The sequence below is a fragment of the Mauremys reevesii genome, linkage group 1, assembly GCF_016161935.1.
Source record: "Mauremys reevesii isolate NIE-2019 linkage group 1, ASM1616193v1, whole genome shotgun sequence".
Lineage (NCBI taxonomy): Eukaryota > Metazoa > Chordata > Testudines > Geoemydidae > Mauremys > Mauremys reevesii.
The window spans coordinates 44,747,017-44,767,668 of NC_052623.1; the positions used below are offsets into that span (position 1 = coordinate 44,747,017).

Sequence of the window (20,652 nt, forward strand, 5' to 3'; positions counted from 1 at the left end):
CGATAGTTCGAACTCTGAGAAGTCGAACGCTACCAGTCGACCTGGCGGTAAGTATGGACGTACCCTAAGTATACAAGAGAGATAGTGGGTGAGAGCAGTGGTTACAGTAAAATTAATTCCTTCCTGGTATGAGAAGGGCCACATGACTCTGCCCCACACGGGGCCCCCATGCTCTTCCTCTCCCCTCCCCATCCCATGTTACCTGCGGGGAGGGAGGACTGGGGCCAGTACAACAGCCAGAGGAGCTGCCGGCATTCTGCTCCTTTCCCCGTTGCCCCTCCCAGCGGGGAAAAGAGCAGAACCCCCAGCCCCGCCCCCTACGCTTCCACCTGCCTCTCCTCTGGCTCTGTACAGCGGCAGCCCTGCCGGAGGACAGGGCTAGGGGTTCTGCTCCTTTCCCCGCACGCTGCTGCCACTCCCAGAACGCCGACAGCTCCTCCAGATGCGGTACCGCTCCCAGCTCCCCCCCTCCCAGTTCTGAGAGGTAGCTCTGTGGAGGGGCTGGGGGCAAGATGGTGTCTTTCCGGTACACTGTACCAGCTATAAATAGCTTGCTGGTACGGTGTACCAGCTTACTTGCCCAGCTTAGGCCACTTTCTTACCGGTATGCCATACCGGCCTGTACCGGCTTACTTTCACCTCTGGGTGAGAGAGAAAATATGGTTATCCACATTTTATAGATGGGGGGATGAGGCACAGACAGACCAAGTGACTTGCCTGAGGTCACACAGGAAGTCTGTGGCAGAGCTGGGAATTGTGTCTTAATACCTTAACCACAAGAGCATCCATCCTGTCATCATCATCATTAAAAACGTGAACCTTTACTAAAGTTATAGTGACTATAATTAAAATATATTTTAAAATATATTTACAAAGTTTGCTGCATACAGAAGTAAGATCAAGAGATATTGCCACAGATTTTTTTCAGCTTTGGTGTTGTATATGAAATTCTAGCTCATTAAATACTAGGGTAATACTGGAATGTAGATATGGGCCTGAGCTGACATTCAGGCCGTAATGGCAGATACTGGAGTACTGATCCCTGTCAGGTGATGGGCATATTGACCTTTATATTCCTCATCCAGCTCAGGTGACTGGGGCCAAGCAATAAAGTTCACAGCACTCCTGTGCATCACACCTTTATTACATATGCATGGTTTTGGATCTGGGGTCTTGGTTCATCTTTGCCGGATGCTCATAGTCTGAAATTCTGACAAGTTCACAAAGTAATATTCTGTACTGTACTTAAGTGACAGAAAAGAAAGCATTGTGAAAAGTGTAAGTGAAATGATCAAGAAGGCTGCTGATTGCTAAACATACAGTATTTTCTGTTCACTTATATGTTTTCTGTCTCTCTTCAGTGATGACAGCAGTGGGAGTTCAAAACGTGGCCATTGTAGAGCAGAATTATTCTCACACTGCTGTGCTGGAAGAGGAGGGAAACCAAGGTCAACAAGAAAGGAACGCAACAGAACTTTTTTTCAGTGATTTCTAGGACTCTCGATCTATATGATTCTTATTACTGAGTTAACACAATAATACCAAAGCATGTCTACATCCCATCCAAATAATTATGATGGAATTTTATCATGCCTTAAACGTATAAAGTTTAGTACACCAAAGGAAAGATCAGTCTAACAAAAGCATGTTATGAACATGTCTGTTTGAAACTATAGGATGAACCTAGAAGGGCACTTAGCAGCAATGGAAGAACATGTGGCTGATCATGAACATTAAAAGCAAACCAGACAGAATTTAGGTAAGTACCCAAGAGGACTTCTTTCCTCACCGGGTAGTCAGTGTTGAGAATTCTCTTCCCTTAGAGGAACTGAGAGAATCAACATTTTAGGACAAATATTACCCTCCAAATCTGCAGGAAGGGGGAAACTTCACAGGAAACCTGTTTATACATGTGGAGTTTTCTGTTTGTTCTCTCGTCATGGGGCAGGGGTTGGCTTTTTTTAAAAATAGGCAGGAGTAAAGCCCAGCAAACCCAGTAGAGCCTGTTTTGGCTCATATATGTGTGTATATATATATATGCACCGTTTTGTGCTAAACACAGATTGATCACAAAACCTATCTCCTCCCCCACTCATTGCTATGTAAGGCATCTTCATAAGTATTTCCATGAGTGATCATGGACTGGGTAGCTAATATATTCTGTATTGAGGGAACTAGAGATTTCTCTTGCTAAGGGATAGTCTTGGTGAGGTAAGGGACTTTTCTATCTCTAACATGTGTGACCCAGTATCAGTATAAGTAGGGTAAATTCCAGTACATGTGGTTGTGGCAGAAAATGTCTCTATAGAGGCAGATGACTAGCCTCAAACTATAAAAAGTATACAGAGTACATTTAAGAATATTATAGCGCTCTGCTTTGGAAGTCTCAGCTGGGGTTAACAGCTCTTGAAAGGAGGGACTAGCAGGCTATTGCTGCCGCCTGTCATAATCTGAGGGGAACAGGAGCCCATCCATTTTGAGTTGGAAGATAAGCATGCAGAAATTCACATAGCAGGTAAAATTCTTGTTTACATTCTAAGTATGTAAGCGTGCGGCTCACACACATCTTTGGTGATGGATGTGGTAGACCCTAAATAGAATTGATTGTATTTACAATAGTGTTCTAGTCCCAAGCAAATAGAAGTTATTAGTATTCAGAATCATGCAGTAGCTTACTGCTGGTGTATAGTGTCAAGGTAGAAATTTTAAAAGTAGAAAACAAAACTGTTTGAAGGCATCTTTCATCCATTTTAAAGTAGCGTCACAGTCTTTTAAAGAATGCAGCTTTGGGGCTTGATCCAAGTCCAGTTTGAGAGCTCGTAGAAGTCAATGGAAAGACCCTCAAGACTTTTTGGCTCAGGTGCACATACAGTAAATTCATTCATTGAGTTAAAGTTGATGCAAGAGTGCACCCATCTGTTTCCATGTTGGAGCTGGGCAAATAATTTTGTTTTGGGTTGACTTGAAATGATCTCTTGGTCATTCCTTGAGATTCCTTTTGGTGTTAAATGAAACATATCATTTAATATGAAATGTTTATTTTCGATTTGGGGTGGTTTTTTATGTGTGTGTTTTAATATATATCTAGCTACACTTAGAAATGAAATATCATTTTGAAAATGTCAAAATGAAATGTTTAGACTTCTTCCAATTTTTCCCCATTTTTTCCAGCCAAAACTATTTGCCGAATTCAGCTTAAATTTTTGAACAGTTTCAGTTGAGCCAAAACTGCATTTTCAGACCAAAAAAATGAAAAAAAAATTGCCCATCTCTATTCATTATACACTTCCAAGACAATAACAGCACTGGATGCATTCATTAGAAGTTTATATTTTATTTTGACACTCACTGTAAAAGAACATCCCTAATTGGTATATTTTTGGTAAGAAGTCAATTGGTTTAGATAATTTATAGGGAAAAAAGCCTCTACTTTTTGTCTAAAGTATTCCTGTGTCTTCATATTCCCATGTCACATAACTAAATGATTATTTGGATTTCTGTCGCTTGTTATATAAAGAAATGTAAACTGTAAAAGATTTAAAGCCTGGGCTTTCAAATACATAGCTATGTCTCTCATGCATGTGAGAGGAGAATCATGCCCAATACCTTTACATCATATAGACTTTGTCTCTCCAAACCATTTCATGCCAGACTGACACAGCATAAAACTATCTGAATCTATCAGAACTTTAAAAGCATTTTGGTTTTGATAATACGAATGTTGGCAAATAAATGGTGCAGCCTCCAATTTTTAATCAGGCAGATTTAGGAGTTTCAAATCTATTCTTCAATAAACTGGAATAGTAAATCTTGAGAGGTGATGGGGCAGATTACACTGAGGAGATGCTGAGTGCAGCAGAGTGGCGTGGGGATGAGGAATGGAGGAGGCTGTCTGTTTTATAACCTCCTGCTTCTCTACCCAGGCCACAATCAAGTAGGAATGGCTGGAGTACCCCTAATATGCCCCTCCCTTCCCACCTCTGCCAGGAAGCCACAGGGAGGGAGTAAAAGTTATTTACTTAGTCCCATAATACAAGAACTAGGGGTCACCAAATGAAATTAATAGGCAGCAGGTTTAAAACAAATAAAAGGAAATTCTTCTTCACGCAGCGCACAGTCAACTTGTGGAACTCCTTACCTGAGGAGGTTGTGAAGGCTAGGACTATAACAATGTTTAAAAGGGGACTGGATAAATTCATGGTGGCTAAGTCCATAAATGGCTATTAGCCAGGATGGGTAAGAATGGTGTCCCTAGCCTCTGTTCGTCAGAGGATGGAGATGGATGGCAGGAGAGAGATCACTTGATCATTGCCTGTTAGGTTCACTCCCTCTGGGGCACCTGGCATTGGCCACTGTCGGTAGACAGATACTGGGCTAGATGGACCTTTGGTCTGACCCGGTACGGCCTTTCTTATGTTCTTATGTGGGTGCCCTCTGATGGCTGTATATCTGCTAAGGACTGCCCCATGGCAGGGGTATCTCCAGCAAGGGAATTCAGGGTGGGTTCCACTCCCTTTGCAATTTCTGAGCAGTGCTAAGGCAGTGGATCAGGCCAGAGAATCTGCCCCTCTATGTCCAGTCTCTTTAGGCAGAAATAAATTTAAATTTTTGTTTTATTACTTTCGTATAGTATATGGGAAAATGTGATAAACTGATCAAATATCAACTTTTTAGAAAAAAGGGAGCCATTTATATTTTATACAAAATTATAGAGACTGTGATTTGTTTAAGTGCTGACTTCATTTTAGGCAAGTAAGGGATAACTTGCTCCACCTAAAAGTCTATTCTGAGATTAGCAAGAATCCTGTTTAAAGTCTGTTCACAAAAGCAAGGAAAGTCAGTGGTAATTCGTATTTCTAAGTCAAGTCAGTCTTTGCTAGAATGACAGGTCAGGCAGCTGGAAGTTGAGTCAGGATTTGCTCCCACAATCTGTCGGTGATTTAAACATTTATTTTACAGCCTGCAACAGGGTAGTGGCGGTAACTGTAGTAGTAATCTCTGTTATGAAAACATGAGGAAGTGAATTATAAGCAGCATGATATCAGTATACAAGCTGTAATGGCTGCATAAGGATCTTATTTTTACCCCACTGGGGAGTATTTTTCCCCTGATCCCCGCAAAATACAACAGGCTCTTGATTTCTGGTCTCTTATGGAAATGCAGCTCTCAGATCAAACATGCTGATATCTAACTTGCCAGCATTGCTTTGTTGGTATCCATGAGCATCTCACCAGTTGTTTTGATAGATTTCACACCACCTGTTGGAAAAAGTTAAAGATAAGCTAACTTCATATTTCTGCAGCATCTGTTTTTTTGGGTGTGAATCACTGATGACCCTGTTCATGTGACATAGTGCCAAGAAAACTGATAGTTTCCCAATGTTTTAGAATACAGTTATTTCATAACAATGTGTTGAAAGTATTTTAGCTCCTTCTTTGTGTTGGACATTTCTTTCTCAAGTTTGGTTTAGCACTGATGAGAAGTGTCAGACTGATAATGCTAGGCATTGAAGTCCCCCACTTCTCAGTAGAACAGGTAAAGCATGAGATCAATGGTACAAACTTCCCCATTCAAAGTGCCTTCAACGATGTTCTAGTGAGACAATTTACCCGAGGAGAGAAAAGGGAATTCAGTTTCTATGCCCCTTCAGTGCTTAGCCTTTTCACTCTGATGGTGGTTTTTGTTGTGTGAACATATGCACAGTAGAAGAAGACTGAGACTGCTCACTCATTCAGAAAGGGCTCCAAACAGCCATCAGATGGTCAGAACTGTCAGTCACAGTGACCTGGGCTGGATTCATACCAGTGAGTTAGAGGTGAAAGAGTCTATATTCCATTACCAGTTCCCTGAGCTATCCTGTTCTGTTGATCAAAAAGGCTGCTGATTGCTAAACATAGTATATTTTCTGTTCACTTACATGCTTTCTGTCTCTCTTCAGTGATGACAGCAGTGTGAATTTAAAACGTGGCCATTGTAGAGTAGAAATATTCTCACACTGCTATAACATGAAATATGTGGCAGAATGTGGGTAAAACAGAGCGCGGGACATACAATTCTCCTCCAAGAAGTTCAGTCACAAATTTAATTAACACATTATTTTTTTAACAAGCGTTGTCAGCATGGAAGCATGTCCTCTGGAATGGTGGCCGAAGCATGAAGGGGCATACCAATATTTAGCATATCTGGCACGTAAATACCTTGCAATTCCAGCTACAAAAGTGCCATGAAAATGCCTGTTCTCACTTTCTGGTGACATTATAAATAAGAAGACAGCAGCATTATCTCCTGTAAATGTAAACAAACTTGTTTGTCTTAGCGATTGGCTGAACAAGAAGTAGGACTGAGTGGACTTCTAGATTCTGAAGTTTTACATTGTTTTGTCTTTGAGTGCAGTTCTGTAACACAAAAAAATCTATATTTGTAAGGTGCACTTTCATGATAAAGAGATTGCACTACAGTACTTGCATCAGGTGAATTAAAAATACTTTTTCTTTTATTTACAAATATTTGCACTGTAAAAATGATAAAAATAATATGCACTTTGATTTCAATTACACAGAATACAATATATATGAAAATGTAGAAAAACATCTGAAATATGTAATAAATTTCAATTTGTATTCTATTGTTTACCAGTGCGATTAATCATGATTATTTTTTTTAGTTAATCATGTGAGTTAACTGCAATGAATCAATAGCCCTAGTTTTTTTCCTTCTAAAAACTCTGTCCAGCTAAAGGGAAAGGGAACAAGAGATGTGGTTAAAAGGAAAGCCTCACTGAATACTTTACATTTCAGATGCTTTAACTGGTTTTTCCTTCTTTCTTGTATTGTTAATAAAAGGTTAAAAGGATTTTTAACAGTGTATTTGCTACTGTGCTAAGCAGGCCGAGCTCTCTGTATATGAAACCTTATTTCATACTGTTTAATATTGAACAGTGACAGTCTCGTTAATACCTTTGACTGTGGGTCCATATAACCATCTAAATTACTTCAATGCCTCCACCCAAGAGAGTAGCTGAAATCATTCCTGTACAACATACCTAATCCATATATAGTGATGATCATCTGTAGATATCAAAGCACTTTACAAAACAATATAAGTATCTTTATCCCCACTTTACAGATGGAGAAACGGAGGCACACAGCAGTGACATGACTTGCTCAGGGCCATGTAGTAGAGCTAGTAATAGAACTCAAGTTTCTCCACTCCCAGGCCAGTGCATTAGACTCTGGACCATGCTGTCTATGTACCCTGGAGTCAACAATCCTGTGGGATCCTTTTGGGTGAAAGTCACTGTAAGTATATGCTGCTATTCTTATTTCATGTAAGAAATATAGTAAGTAATGATATACTATAAAAGCTTCCACTACTGTGTGAATCCAAGATTAGCAGGAGGTCATTTTTATAAGAGGTTACTGTAGCCAAATCACATTCCCTTAGAAATACAGGGTTTTCATCTATGGACAGTCTGAAATTCCTAACCTTCATGTCATGAATTCTAGAGCCACAGATAATTTAGGCAATAAAGTCTGCAAGTCAATTGTATTTTTAAAACTCAAAATGTGCTTTTACATATGGGTGTCCAATGATTTGCAGCTATTCATTAAAACAAACAAATCAGTGCAGCACTCATTAGTAGGGGAAACAAAGCAGATTGCACTTCTGGGTCCACTTCAGTGTCATACATTCCTATCGCTGAGTAGCATATTGATAACACAGTGTTGTACGTTACAGGAAGAAAGTTGCTTGGTAACTACTGGACATTTTAGCCTTAACTCTAGATGTTCTGTTCAGTGTGGCTATATTTCACTTAATACAACTACTGAAAGACGATCATGCAATTAACCCTTTGGCACCAACAGGCAGAACGTTAATCCATATTTGTTCCTTACATGTAGAAAATCAGGATCTTAGCATTAAGAGTAGGGCTTGAAAAATTCAGCAGACCCCCTACTAGCCAGAGAGCTAAAAGCAATTATGAAAGACAAGGGTGTGCACATGCCCGCCGACAGAGGGTGGGGGGGAGCAAAGGGGGCAATTGCTCAGGGGCCTGGGTGATTTAAAAGGGCCCGGTGGCCCCTGGCCGCCACTGCAGCCAGCAGTGCAGCAGAGCTAAGGCAGGCTTCCTGCTTGCCCTTGCTCTGCACTGCTCCTGGAAGCAAACAGAATGGCCCTACGGCCCCAGAGGGTCTCCGGGTGCTGCCCCTGCCCTGAGCACTGACTCCGCAGCTCCCATTGATCGGGAACTTTGGCCAATGGGAGCTGCAGGGGCGATGCCTGTGGGCAGCGGTGCGCAGAGATCCCCTGGGCCCCCCGCGTAGGAGCCGCTGCCAGAGGGGTGTGCCAGTCATTCTGGGAGCTGCCCGAGGTCAGCAATGACCCCCTGATCCCCTCCTGCACCCCAAAACCCTGCCCTAGCCTAGATCCCACACCCCCTCCTGAACCCAAAGTCCCTCCCAGAGCCTGACCCCACACCCCCTCCCACATCCAAACTCCCTCCCAGAGCCTGCACGCTACACCCCCTCCTGCATCCAAATTCCCTCCCAGAGCCTGCACCCGCACCCCAATCCTATGCCCCAGCCTGGTGAAAGTGGGTGAGGGTGAGGGAGAGCAAGCAACAGAGGGAGGAGGGATGGAGTGAGCAGGGGGCGGGGCCTCGGGGAAGGGGTGGGGCGGGGCCGAGTGCGAGTCTTTGTGTTTGCACAGACAGACAGTTGGCAACCCTACTGGGTGGGCATGTGGAAGCCCTGGCTGTGCCAGAAGAGAGTGCCCAGCAGCGCAGCTGTCAGCTCACTGGGCACCAGCCAGCTCAGGTGCAGCACCGCCCAAATGTCTGGTGGACCGTGTCTGCGGCTTGTGCGTGCGTGGGGTTCCATTGACTGCTCTGCCCTGGGGCCCGGAATTGCTGTCAGTGGGCCTGGGTGTGCATATGCACACACACGGGAAGGGGGCCCAACAGTGAGGTCTAAGCATAGGTGCTGGAACTAGCTGGTGCCGTGGGTGCTGCTGCACACCCTGGTTTGAAGTGGTTTCCATCATATACAGAGTTTACAGTGGGTTCAATGGCTCTCAGCACCCCCACTACAAAAATTGTTCCAGCACCTCTGCATCCCCACCCTGCCCCAGCTCACCTGCAGGAAGCTTCCCCCCGGCTTCTCCTCCCACCTCGCCGCCCGGCCAGACCCAGGCAGGAACCACGCCGCTCGGCCAGGAACTGTGCCGCCCGGCCAAGAACCGGCCGGGAACCGCGCCGCCCGGCCAGGAACCGGCCAGGAACCGCGCGGCCCGGACCCGGGCAGGAACCGCGCCGCCCCGGCCGGACCCAGCCAGGAACTGCGACGCCCCGGCAAGGAACCGCGCCGCCCCGGCCGGACCCGGCCAGGACGCCGCCCGGACCCGAGCAGGAACCACGCCGCCTGGCCGGACCTGGGGGCCGGGCCCGGGCAGGAGCTGTGCTGCCCAGCCGAGGTCGCAGCTGGACCTTGGGGGCAGGAGCCCAGCTGCCCGACCCCAGAGTCTCGCTATGACCTCCCGTCCGGCGCGCCGCCTGGAGCCCTCCTCCCGCTGGCACCCCCGGCCCCAGCTCACCTGGTGGAAGCGCTGCTTCTTCTCAGCCCTCCCAGCTTCCCGCCCGAACAGCTGATTTGCGGGAAGCTGGGGAGGGGGAGGAGAAGCCGGAGGAGCTTCAGCAGAGGAGGCGGAGTGAGGTGAGTTGGGGCTGGGGGAAGGGTAGGGAGCTGCTAGAGCTTTAGTTAAATTTAAAAACCCTTTTGGAACTAGTTGTCCCTCCAGGAACAACCGGTTCTAAAGGGGGCTTCTAAATTTAACAACCGGTTCGTGCGATCCGGTGCCAACCGGCTGCAGCTCACCACTGGGTGAGACCCTTCTACTTCCAGCACCAATAGCCACGTGTAGAGTTATGACTTGGGAACATGCAGCCAGGGCACTGAAAACACCTATGTCAAATAATAGCATCCCTTGAGGCACTGATAACCTTGCAGAAAACATGCAGGGCCAGTTCAGTTGTTAGAACAAGTTAAGAAGAGTCCATATTATACCCTGCAGCTTGATGAATCCACAGATGTTACCAACATGGCTCAATTTCTGTGTTTTGTGAGATCTATCCAAGCAAGTACAGTAGTTGAAGAACTTTTATTTTGCAGAGAAATCCTAGCACGTACAACCGGTAAGGAAATATTCCAGATCCTTGACAAATTCATAGTGGATGGAGATCTTAACTGGACAATGTGTGTGGGGCTGTGCACTGATAGGGCAGCCATGCCTGAGCAGAATAGTGAGGTTGCAGCACAAGTAAAGTGGCACCAGCAGCACTTTGGACACACTGCATGATTCATTGCCAAACTTTGGCATGGAAGAACTTCCAACTTGATGTACACAAGGCCCTCAGCATTGTTATTAAAAGAGTCAATGATATAAAAACCTGGGTAGTCAATACATACTGTTTAGTATACTGTATGAAGAGATGGGCTCTGATGACACTCAGCTTCTGTTTCACAGTGAAGTCAGCTGGGTGTAACATGGGAAAGTGTTACAGGTCTGTCGCATCTTAACGCGCATTTAACATGCGCTATTTCAGCTTTACGCGGTCGGCAAAAACTAAAAAAAAAAGAGAGAAAAATAACAATTTTAATACTGTACCTGTAGTGCAGGTGATTCCGCCCGCCATTCAACTCAATGTAATTTTGACTATACGCGGTTTTCGCTTTATGTGCTAACCACGGAACGGAACCCCTGCGTAAGATGAGACTCGCCTGTACAACGTTTTTTCAAATTGCATGACAAAAATCAGAATTTTCCTCCTAGGGAATTGGGAACACAGTCCTTGCAGATTACATTTGTCACATGGACTTCTTGACTATGTTATCTTACCTGGTGGAAGTGATTGGCAAATTGAATGCACTGAACCTAACACTTCAAGGTAGGACTAGAAATATACTAGATGTGAAAGAGAAAATCAGGGGAATTCATGAAGAAGCTTTGTCTTTGGAGATGATACACTGAAAAGGGAATTACCAAGATATTTTCAGTCTTTTTAAAAGAATAGAATAAAAATTATCAAAACACTATTAAAGACCAAATATTAACTCATTTGTCTATATTGTTGTGACATTATCTGATTAAAATATGACCATATAGATCATTGTTGCAACCACTGTTCTATATTTGCAACAAATCTTGTACAAAGGTTATCAAGTAAGGTGTCTATGGAAAGATTATGATTTGCTGAATATGATTGTGCTATTTGTATGCATGTATCATTTTTGTATTTGAAGCTATAACTATTGGCTCTATACATGTGACTTGCCCATGTGACTCCAAACTCCCATCTTTTACCTATAATTTTCCACTAGCTATGCTGAGGGCTTTGTTTGAAACAATGAGTTTCCCTCTATATGGCAGAAGCTATAAAAGGCCCTGGAAATACCTCCATTTTGCCTCTATCCTGCTCCAACCTCTTTCATGCTCAAGCCTCTGGACCGGGGTGGCCAACCTGTGGTGGCACCGACTCTGGGGCTGGAGCTACAGGCACCAACTTTCCAATGTACTGGGGGGTGCTCACTGCTCAACCCCTGGCTCTGCCACAAGCCCTGCCCCCACTCCACCCCTTCCCACCCCCTCCCCTGAGCCTGTCGTGCCCTCACTCTTCCGCCTCGCACCCAGAGCCTCCTGCATGCCACAAAACAGCTGACTGGGAGGTGCAAGGAGGGAGGGGGAGGCGCTGATCGGTGGGGCTGCCAGCCAGGGGGAAGCGCTGGGAGCAGGTGGGGGGAGCTGATGGGGGGCTACTGATGTATTACTGTGGCTCCTTGGCAATGTACATTGGTAAATTCTGGCTCCTTCTCAGGCTCAGGTTGCCACCCCTGCTCTAGGCTATGGATTTATACTAACAGAAGCATTCTAACCAAGGGACTGAGGTTCTTCCAATGATTTGGAAGCAACCAGAGACTTGACTTAAGCCAGCAGCTTGTTCCATCACTGTTACAAGCCTGAACCAAGAACTTTGCCATTGCTCTATGTATTTAATTCCATTAACCATTTTTAACTTTCTTTCTTTCTTTCTTTCTATCAATAAACATAGTATAAGACATAGTATACTTAGATTTCCAGAAAACTTTGCCAAGGTCCCTCACCAAAGGCACTTATGTAAATTAAGTTTTCATGGGATAAAAGGGAAGGTCCTTTCATGGATTGAGAACTGGTTGAAAGACAGGGAACAAAGGGTAGGAATAAATGGTAAATTCTCAGAATGGAGAGGGGTAACTAGTGGTGTTAAGATCAAAGCAGACTGTGAAGAACTTCAAAAAGATCTCACAAAACTAAGTGATTGGGCAACAAAATGGAAAATGAAATGTAATGTGGATAAATGTAAAGTAATGTACATTGGAAAAAATAACCCCAACTATACATACAATATGATGGGGGCTAATTTAGCTACAACAAATCAGGAAAAAGATTTTGGAGTCATCGTGGCTAGTTCTCTGAAGATGTCCACTCAGTGTGCAGAGGCAGTCAAAAAAGCAAACAAGATGTTAGCAATCATTAAAAAGGGGGTAGAGAATAAGACGGAGAATATATTATTGCCCTTATGTAAATTGATGGTACATTCACATCTTGAATACTGCGTACAGATGTGGTCTCCTCATCTCAAAAAAGATATACTGGCACTAGAAAAGGTTCAGAGAAGGGCAACTAAAATGATTAGGGGTTTGGAGAGGGTCCCATATGAGGAGAGATTAAAGAGGCTAGGACTTTTCAGCTTGGAAAAGAGGAGACTAAGGGGGGATATGATAGAGGTATATCAAATCATGAGTGATGTGGAGATAAGGAAAAGTTATTTACTTATTCCCATAATACAAGAACTAGGGGTCACCAAATGAAATTAATGGTTGGCAGGTTTAAAACAAATAAAAAGAAGTTCTTCACACAGCGCACAGTCAACTTGTGAAACTCCTTGCCTGAGGAGGTTATGAAGGCTAGGACTATAACAGTGTTTAAAAGAGAACTGGATAGATTCATGGAGGTTAAGTCCATTAATAGCTATTAGCCAGGATGGGTAAGGAATGGTGTCCCTAGTCCAGGGGTGAAGGTAACTGAAAGGACTTACCGGTACGCCGGAGTCCTGAGTGGGGGCATGGCCTCAACAGGAAGAGGCAGGGCCCTTAAAGATTTAAAGGCCCTGGGGCTCTGGCTGGGAGCCAGGGAAATCACTGCCAGGGAAGCCGATCCATTCCGGCATGGCGTACCCAGTGATGAGCTGCCAAATTTTTAACAACGGGTTCCCTCCTCCCTCCAAAATTTTAACAACGGGTTCCCCCCTTCCCCCCCTCCGGGGGGGGGTCGTGCCCCATCCAACCCCTCATGTTCCTTGACACACACACTCCGAGACCCCTGACCCATCCCCCCCTTCCCTGTCCCCTGACTGCCCCTTGCCGCCCCACCCAACCCCTCCTCTCATTCTCAATGGCCCCCCAGAACCCCTACCCCATACAACTACCCCTTCTCTCTGTCCCTGAGTGCCCCCACCACCTCATCCAACCCTGCTCTTTCCTGACTGCTCCCCGGGACCCTTGCCCCCATTCAATCCCCCTGCCCTCTGACCCCCCCCATCCCCAAACTCCCCTACCCTCTCTCCAACACCCCCTCCCTGCCCCCTTACCGCGCTGCCTGGACGTGGCTGGGCCAGGACAGGAGTCACGCGGCTGGAGCCGGAGGATGCGGCGGGAGCCCAGCGGCCGGAGCCAGGTGGCTGGCCGGGTGGAGCCAGGGAGGGCTGCGGCCAGAGCTGGAGCCGGGCAGCCAGGGCCGCCACGCCCAGACCGCGCTGCCGGAGCCCGGCCGCCTGGCAAAACAGCAGGGGCGGCTGGAGCCACGGGCCAGGCCGGGCTGGAGGTGGGGGGCCGGGTCCAGAGCCGGGCATCCCGGTAGGTGGGGGCACGGCAGGGCTGAGGGGGGGTGCGGCCGGAGCCGGGCGGCCGGGGAGGGGATGCAGGGCCGTGCCGCAGCCGGTGAGGGTCGGGCGGGGACCCGGGATGGGGGCCGGGCAGGGCCGGGAACGCGGGTGGGGAATCCGGGGATGGGGGGCGGGCAGGGCCGCAGCCAGGGAGGGTCGGGCGGGGACCCGGGACGGGGGCAGGCAGGGCTGTGGGGATGCGGCCAGGAGAGTCGGGCGGGGACCCGGGACGGGGCTGGGCAGGGCCGCGGGGAGGATGCGGCGGGGAGGGTCGGGCGGGTGGCCGGGCAGGGTCACGGCCGGGAACACGGTGGGGACGCGCCAGGAGGCCGGTGAGGGTCGGGCGGGGACCCGGGGCCGGGGGTGCCGGGCAGGGTCGCGGCCGGGAATGCGGTGCCAGGAATGCGGGGGGACCCGGGACGGTAGGTGGGGGCACGGCAGGGCCGGGAGGGTGCGGCCGGGCTGGGCGGCCGGGAGGAGTTCGGGACGCGGGGCCGGGCAGGGTCGCGGCCAGGAGGCGGGACGGGCCGCGGCCAGGGACCGGCCGGGGCACACGCCCCCCTAGTTTCCTACATTAGGGTCGTCTTCCTGGGCCGGGGAACCCTGCTTGCTTCTCAGCCCTCCCAGGCTTCCCGCGCGAACAGCTGATTCGCGGGAAGCCGTGGGGGAGGAGAAGCAAGGAGGAGCTTCATGGCAGGAGGTGGAGGCAGAATTTGCAACGGTTCGCGTGAACCGTTTGCTAAATTAGACGCCGGACAGAGAACTTTAGCATCCGGTTCTCTGTCCGGCGTCTAATTTTAGCAAACGGTTCGCGTGAACCGTTGCGAACCGTCTGCAGCTCACCCCTGGGCGTACCAGATCTTGCCGGTACGCCGTACCAGACTGGCTCACTTTCACCTCTGCCCTAGTCTCTGTCAGAGGATGGAGATGGATGGCAGGAGAGAGATCACTTGATCATTGCCTGTTAGGTTCACTCCCTCTGGGGCACCTGGCATTGGCCACTGTCGGTAGACAGGATACTGGGCTGGATGGACCTTTGGTCTGACCCGGTACGGCTGTTCTTATGTAAATCTTTAGATTTTAGATACCAAAGGATTGGCAACAGCGTAATTTTTGGGTAAGATCTGAGTTGTATATTGACCTGGGTGTGTGGCTGGTCCTTTGGCATCAGAAGAACCTGTTATTTGATTAAATTGGTTTTAAAGAACCACTCATCTGTAAGTCTAGTGTTTTTGGTGGTGATACAAGGACTGGAATGCCTAAGGAAACTGCTGTTCTGACTTCTTAGCCACTGTGGTGAAACAGAAGTTTACTTTTGTTGCTGGTTTGGTGTATCTCATGGGAGAATAACCTCCAGTTTTGGGGTGTATCTGCCCTATTTCTAAGCAGTTTGTCCTGAATTTGGTATTCTCAGTTGTGACCCACTGAGGCACGGTTACAATTGTATTCCCATTTTGATGAATATTTTCCTGGAATTGACTATGAAGCTCCAGATACTAACTGAATTGAAACCCAGTCTTGGTAACAGTTGACTCCATTCCAAGGAAGTCTCAGAATTGTCAAGTGATCTCATGCTGAAGACCAAATTTGCAAATCTAACAAACCAGGAACTCTGAATTTCTGTTAAAGGAGAATATGAATAACTCAGTGATGAAAGTGCTGTTTCCAGATAGTTCTGTGAGTCTGGGTTTTCTGCAATGATTTCTGTGACAACTAACAGAAATCTAATAATGCCAACTTGGAAAACAGCTACATCTGACACTATCAGAGATGCAACCAACACTGCGCAACTGTGCAGTTCGAAACAGGCCCATTCTTCTTACTAAATCTTAGGCTGTCTGAACATGCCAAAAATCCATATTTTTTAAAGTCTAGTTTTTAAAACCTGGATTAGATCAGATTATATAATTAAACAAACTATATGTAGTTGAATAAAATCGCAAAACCATTCAAATTTCATTGGTCCTCTGGAATCTAGTATCCTGAGATGGAAAAGGAGGAAAAATGGTATTTGGTTGTGGGGAGCCACCAAGTTTTAAAATATCTATAAGAGAACCACAGTACTAAAACTTTTGGGAACCATGGCATTATAAAACTAAGAAAATATATAATTTTTCTGACAACTTTGAAAGGTGCATCTTGTAACATGCTGGTGAAAGAGGCAAATGTTCCACTTCTTGTCTCATTCACTGCACATTGTGCATGGAAATTACTTTCATGTTTGTCTGGAATGCACATTACTACTAAATGCTATATATCTGAATCTGGGATTGCAGGGGGGTGGGAAAGACTGATTATTTTAATTAAATAATGTTTCAAATGCATACACACAAGGGGGCAGAGTTAAGCTTGAATGTACCACCTTCACTTTGATGTTTCCTGTCTTTGGAATTGTAACTGAAACTATAATAGTCTTGTAACAGTTTTTTAAATGAACTTCCTATGCTGTTGGGATTTTTAAAATAGGCTAGATACCACCAAAATGCCCTGTCATATGTACCTTACAAATCTCAGAATAGGGAGTTTAACACAAACTTTTTACTAGCATTACCACTGCCAATTTAAAAAGTAGGGTAGTGCAGACATAAAGGATTTGAGGGAGAGGGGAAAAGAGTGACGGCCCTTAGATTTGCAGGAGTTCTGGGTTTGTTTCAGCTTGAAGTGCTCTGTCCACCATAGCTTTCCCAGGGACATCTCTAGGCCTCCTGGGAACCCCTGCAGGGGGAGCAGCTCAGGGCAGAGTAGCCCTGCCAGGGAAGCAGCTCAGGCAGAACATGCTCCACAGGCATGTGATCAGGCTAACGTTTACAAGCATCTTCAAAACATACACCTTGGAAGTTAAAATTTCAGAGCAAAATTAAAACTATAGACAGACTGTTTATGGGACAGGGTGTGACGATGGTGCCTGTGGGAGCCAGCTGAGGTCACTCAATTAGGGTGAACTGCAAATAAAACGGGGTAGACAAACCCCCAAAGCTGGTGGATATTCTAATACCTAGATTTACCAAGCCAGCACAAAACAGCTTCCATATTACCTCACTGGTTACTCAGAAGTCCAAATAATGCAGGTCTCTTAAAGTGCTCAGCCTCAGGCCTCCATCCAGACACACATGTCAGATATGATGATGACTACTGAAAATCTTCTCTCATCATATAAAAGAAAAGGTTCTTCCAACCCCAAAGGATCAGCCACACACCCAGGTCCAATTATAACTTAGATATACCTAAAATACACGCTTATAGCCAATTCTTATTAACTAAACTAAAATTTATTAAAAAAGAAAAGAGAGAGAGTGTTGGTTAAAAGTTCAATATACATACAGACTTGAATTCCATTCTTGAGGCTCAGATGCATATCAGAGATGAGTTTGTAGTTGCCAAAAGTCCTTTTAGAAATAGTCCATAGGTTATAGTTCAAAGTCCTTGTTCAGGGTGACTCCAGTCAGTGACTGGGGATCTCAATCCTTATGGCTTGAAACCCAAAGCAGATCTGAAATGAAGAAGGATCATGTCCCAGGGTTTTTATACATTTCCAGCAGCCTTTTGGCCTGAGAAAACTATAGGCTTAACTTTCTTTCTCCTAAACATCATGGCAATTTGTACAGGGTAATTTATCCATTAAACAGTTCGGCTACAGGTTAGCCCAACCTTCAAAGAGACATCTAGACAATAATACTATTTCATTCAAGTATCTTCCTAAATGTTAATATTCCTTTATTGATCTTTGAATCAAAGCTATAGCAATAGACAAGACTTGTTTGCTGACATCACAAGACCTGAGCAAACATCTGCCCTTCTATCTCTAACAATGCAGGCTTGCACTTCAAAGCTCTATTCATTTACATAGCTTCCTAACCAATCTTTAAAGTTCAGCCATGGGTCAGGTCAGTCTGTGAGTTAATTAACTCTTTCTGGCCCTGTCACCCTTCAATGAGATATTATATTACACTCATAATCAGGCTTGCCCCCGGCAGCGCCGGAGCGCTGCGCGAGCGCCGCTCGCGCCGCGCCGCGCCCCTCCCGCTCGCCCCCTCTTCGCGGCCTGTCTCCGCCCATGCCCGCGGCAGGTCCGGAGGAGCCCGCGACGACGCGGACCTGCCGCCCGCGGGAGCTCGCGAGCCCGAGCGAGCCGGGAGGGGACCGACCGGCGCCGCATGCGCGCGCAGGTCTGCCTCGGCTCCGGTGGAGCTGCCGCCGGGCAGGCCCGGCGGAGCACCACCGCCCAAAGCCCGCCCGCCCCCGGCGCCGCCCCAAGCGCCTGCTTGGCGCGCTGGTGTCTAGAGCCGCCCCTGCTCATAATGTCACACCCCCAACGCAAAGTTGATGCAGGAAGGGATGACAAACATTACTGACTGCATCCTAAGGACTCCCCATCCAGGACAATTCATCAGCTACAATATTCTCCTTCCCCCTTATGTGGATTATATCCATTTCATACTCTTGAAGGGCTAAACTCCAACGCAGCAACCTGGAGCTGGTACCCTTGGCCTTGTGCATCCAGACCAGAGGGGCATGATCACTCAACACGGTGAATTTTTTGTTGTACAAATAGGGCTTAAGCTGTTTGACAGCCCAGACAATGGCATAACATTCCTTCTCAATGGTAGCGTAATTTTGCTCAATGGAGGGACAATTTCTTGTTTAAGTACGCGCCACGGGATGTCTCTTACCCCCCGCCCCCTCTTGCATTAGCACTGCCCCCAGCCCAATATTGGAAGTGTCTGTGCACAGCAAAAAAGGCTTTTCAAAATCTGGGCTGGCCAAAACCGGCTCTTTGGCCAAAGCACTCTTTATGCTGGGAAATCCCTGTTCACAGGCCTCTGTCCATTGCAGCCGGTCTGGTTTTTCCTTTTTTGTCAGGTCTGTGATGGGCGCAACAGTGTCACTGAATCCCTGTACAAACCTCCTGTGATAGTTGGCCAGACCAAAGAACGATTGAACCTGCTTCTTAGTTCTAGGGGTAGGCCAGTTCTTAATGGCCTCCTACCTCCCAGGTAGGTCACCTCAGCAGCTCCCATTCTGCATTTAGAAACTGTAACAGTTAGGTTGACCTCCCTGAGCCTCTGCAACACAATCCCTATGTGCTTAAGGTGATCTTGCCACGAATTGCTGAAGATGGCTAGGTCATCTATATAGGCCCTTGCAAAAGATTCTAATCCCTGCAGGACCTTGTTTATAAGTCTCATGAAAGTAGCCCTTGAATTTCGCATCCCAAAGGGCAACCCTTTGAACTCATACAGGCCCGATGCCACTATGAAAGCGGACTTTTCTCGTGCATCAGCATCTAGGAGTATTTGCCAGTACCCCCAGTCAGATCCAGGGTGCTTATAAACTTTGCCCCCCCCCCACCCAGTGTATCTAATAGATCCTCTATTCTGGGTGTGGGGTAAGGGTCAGGCTGTGTTATAGCATTTAGCTTCCTATAATCCACACACAATCTCATGGTCTTATCCTTTTTTGGCATCATCACAATGGGAAAAGCCATGGGGCTCATGGATTGGGTAATTACTCCCATTGTCAACATGTTTTCCACCTCTTCCTGGATCTGTCTCTGCATTTCTCCCTTGGCCCTGTAAGCTCTACTAGGAGCTGGGCAGGGACCCACCATCTGAATGGAGCGTGTCATCCTAGCAGTGAGCCCTGGTCTGTTGGCGAATGTTCGCTTGTGGTGTTTTAACAAAATCAGCAATTCCTTCCTTTGAGGGGGGGGTTCAAACCCTCCCCCATCTCAATGCTCTCAAGAGGCATCTTCTCCTGGCTTTCAGCAACCATGTCAATCAAAGAGACAGACACTGCCTCTTCCTCAGCACAACAGATGATGTTCACATTTACCTTCCTTTCGTGGTGGGCCTTCATTCTGTTCACATGCACTGTCTGCACACTTCCCCGACCCTGGGGTCTCCTCACATCATAGGTAACCTCGTTAATCCTTTCTACTACCTCCACGGGTCCAGTCCATTTTGTTTTTATGGACAGGATCTAGCACCAACACCATGTCCCCTATTTCAAACGCTCTTTCCTTAGCATCTCTGTCATACCAGGCTTTTTGAGTATCCTGGCTCTCTTTCAGATTCTGTTGAACCAACTCCATCATCTCTTGCAAACTCTCCTTGAACTGAGCCACATACTCAGCCACTGGCTGCGCTGCCTCCTCAACATTACCTTCCCACGAGTCACGAACCAAATCTAGAGGCCTCTGGACCTGCCTCCCATAGAGCAGTTCAAAGGGAGCAAACCTTGTAGACTCTTGGGGCACACTCCTGTACGCATACAATAGATACGGCAGCATAACATCCCAGTTATTCTGGCATCTATCCACATACATTTTCAACATCGATTTCAGGGTTCCATTGAACCTTTCCACCAGGCCGTTAGTCTGGGGGTGGTAGGGAGCAGCTTTCAGGTGCTTCACCCCACATAACTCCCACAACTGCTTGAAAACCACAGACATAAAATTAAACCAACGGTCAGATAATATTTCCTTGGGAAAACCCACTCTGCTAAAAATAGAGAACAAGGCCCTTGCCACTGTCTCTGCCTCAATATTAGCCAATGCTACAGCCTCAGGATATCTGGTAGCAAAATCTACCAACACAAGGATGCATTTCTTCCCATTTCTGGAAGATTTGGGGAGTGGTCCCACAATATCCACAGACACCCTGGCAAAAACCTCCCCA

General features: G+C 46.8%; 1 protein-coding gene across 3 annotated transcripts in view; it reads left to right on the forward strand.

Annotated features, from left to right (window-relative positions):
• ZMYM2 (zinc finger MYM-type containing 2) overlaps positions 1–10,349 on the forward strand; it is a 227,519-nt gene extending 217,170 nt beyond the window's left edge. The window contains exons 27-29 of one of the 3 annotated variants that reach the window (XR_005600151.1): positions 1,677–1,759; positions 7,126–7,298; positions 10,167–10,349. Coding sequence is in view for 2 of the 3 variants with exons in the window: in XM_039543420.1 (XP_039399354.1) it covers positions 7,126–7,158 (33 nt within the window). In the remaining variant the exon portion in view is untranslated. Of the gene's footprint in view, positions 1–1,361; positions 1,484–1,676; positions 1,760–7,125; positions 7,299–10,166 lie in introns of those variants that run through there. The other 2 variants (XM_039543420.1, XM_039543429.1) reach the window with 2 other exon arrangements.
• Positions 10,350–20,652: the final 10,303 nt, after the last annotated feature.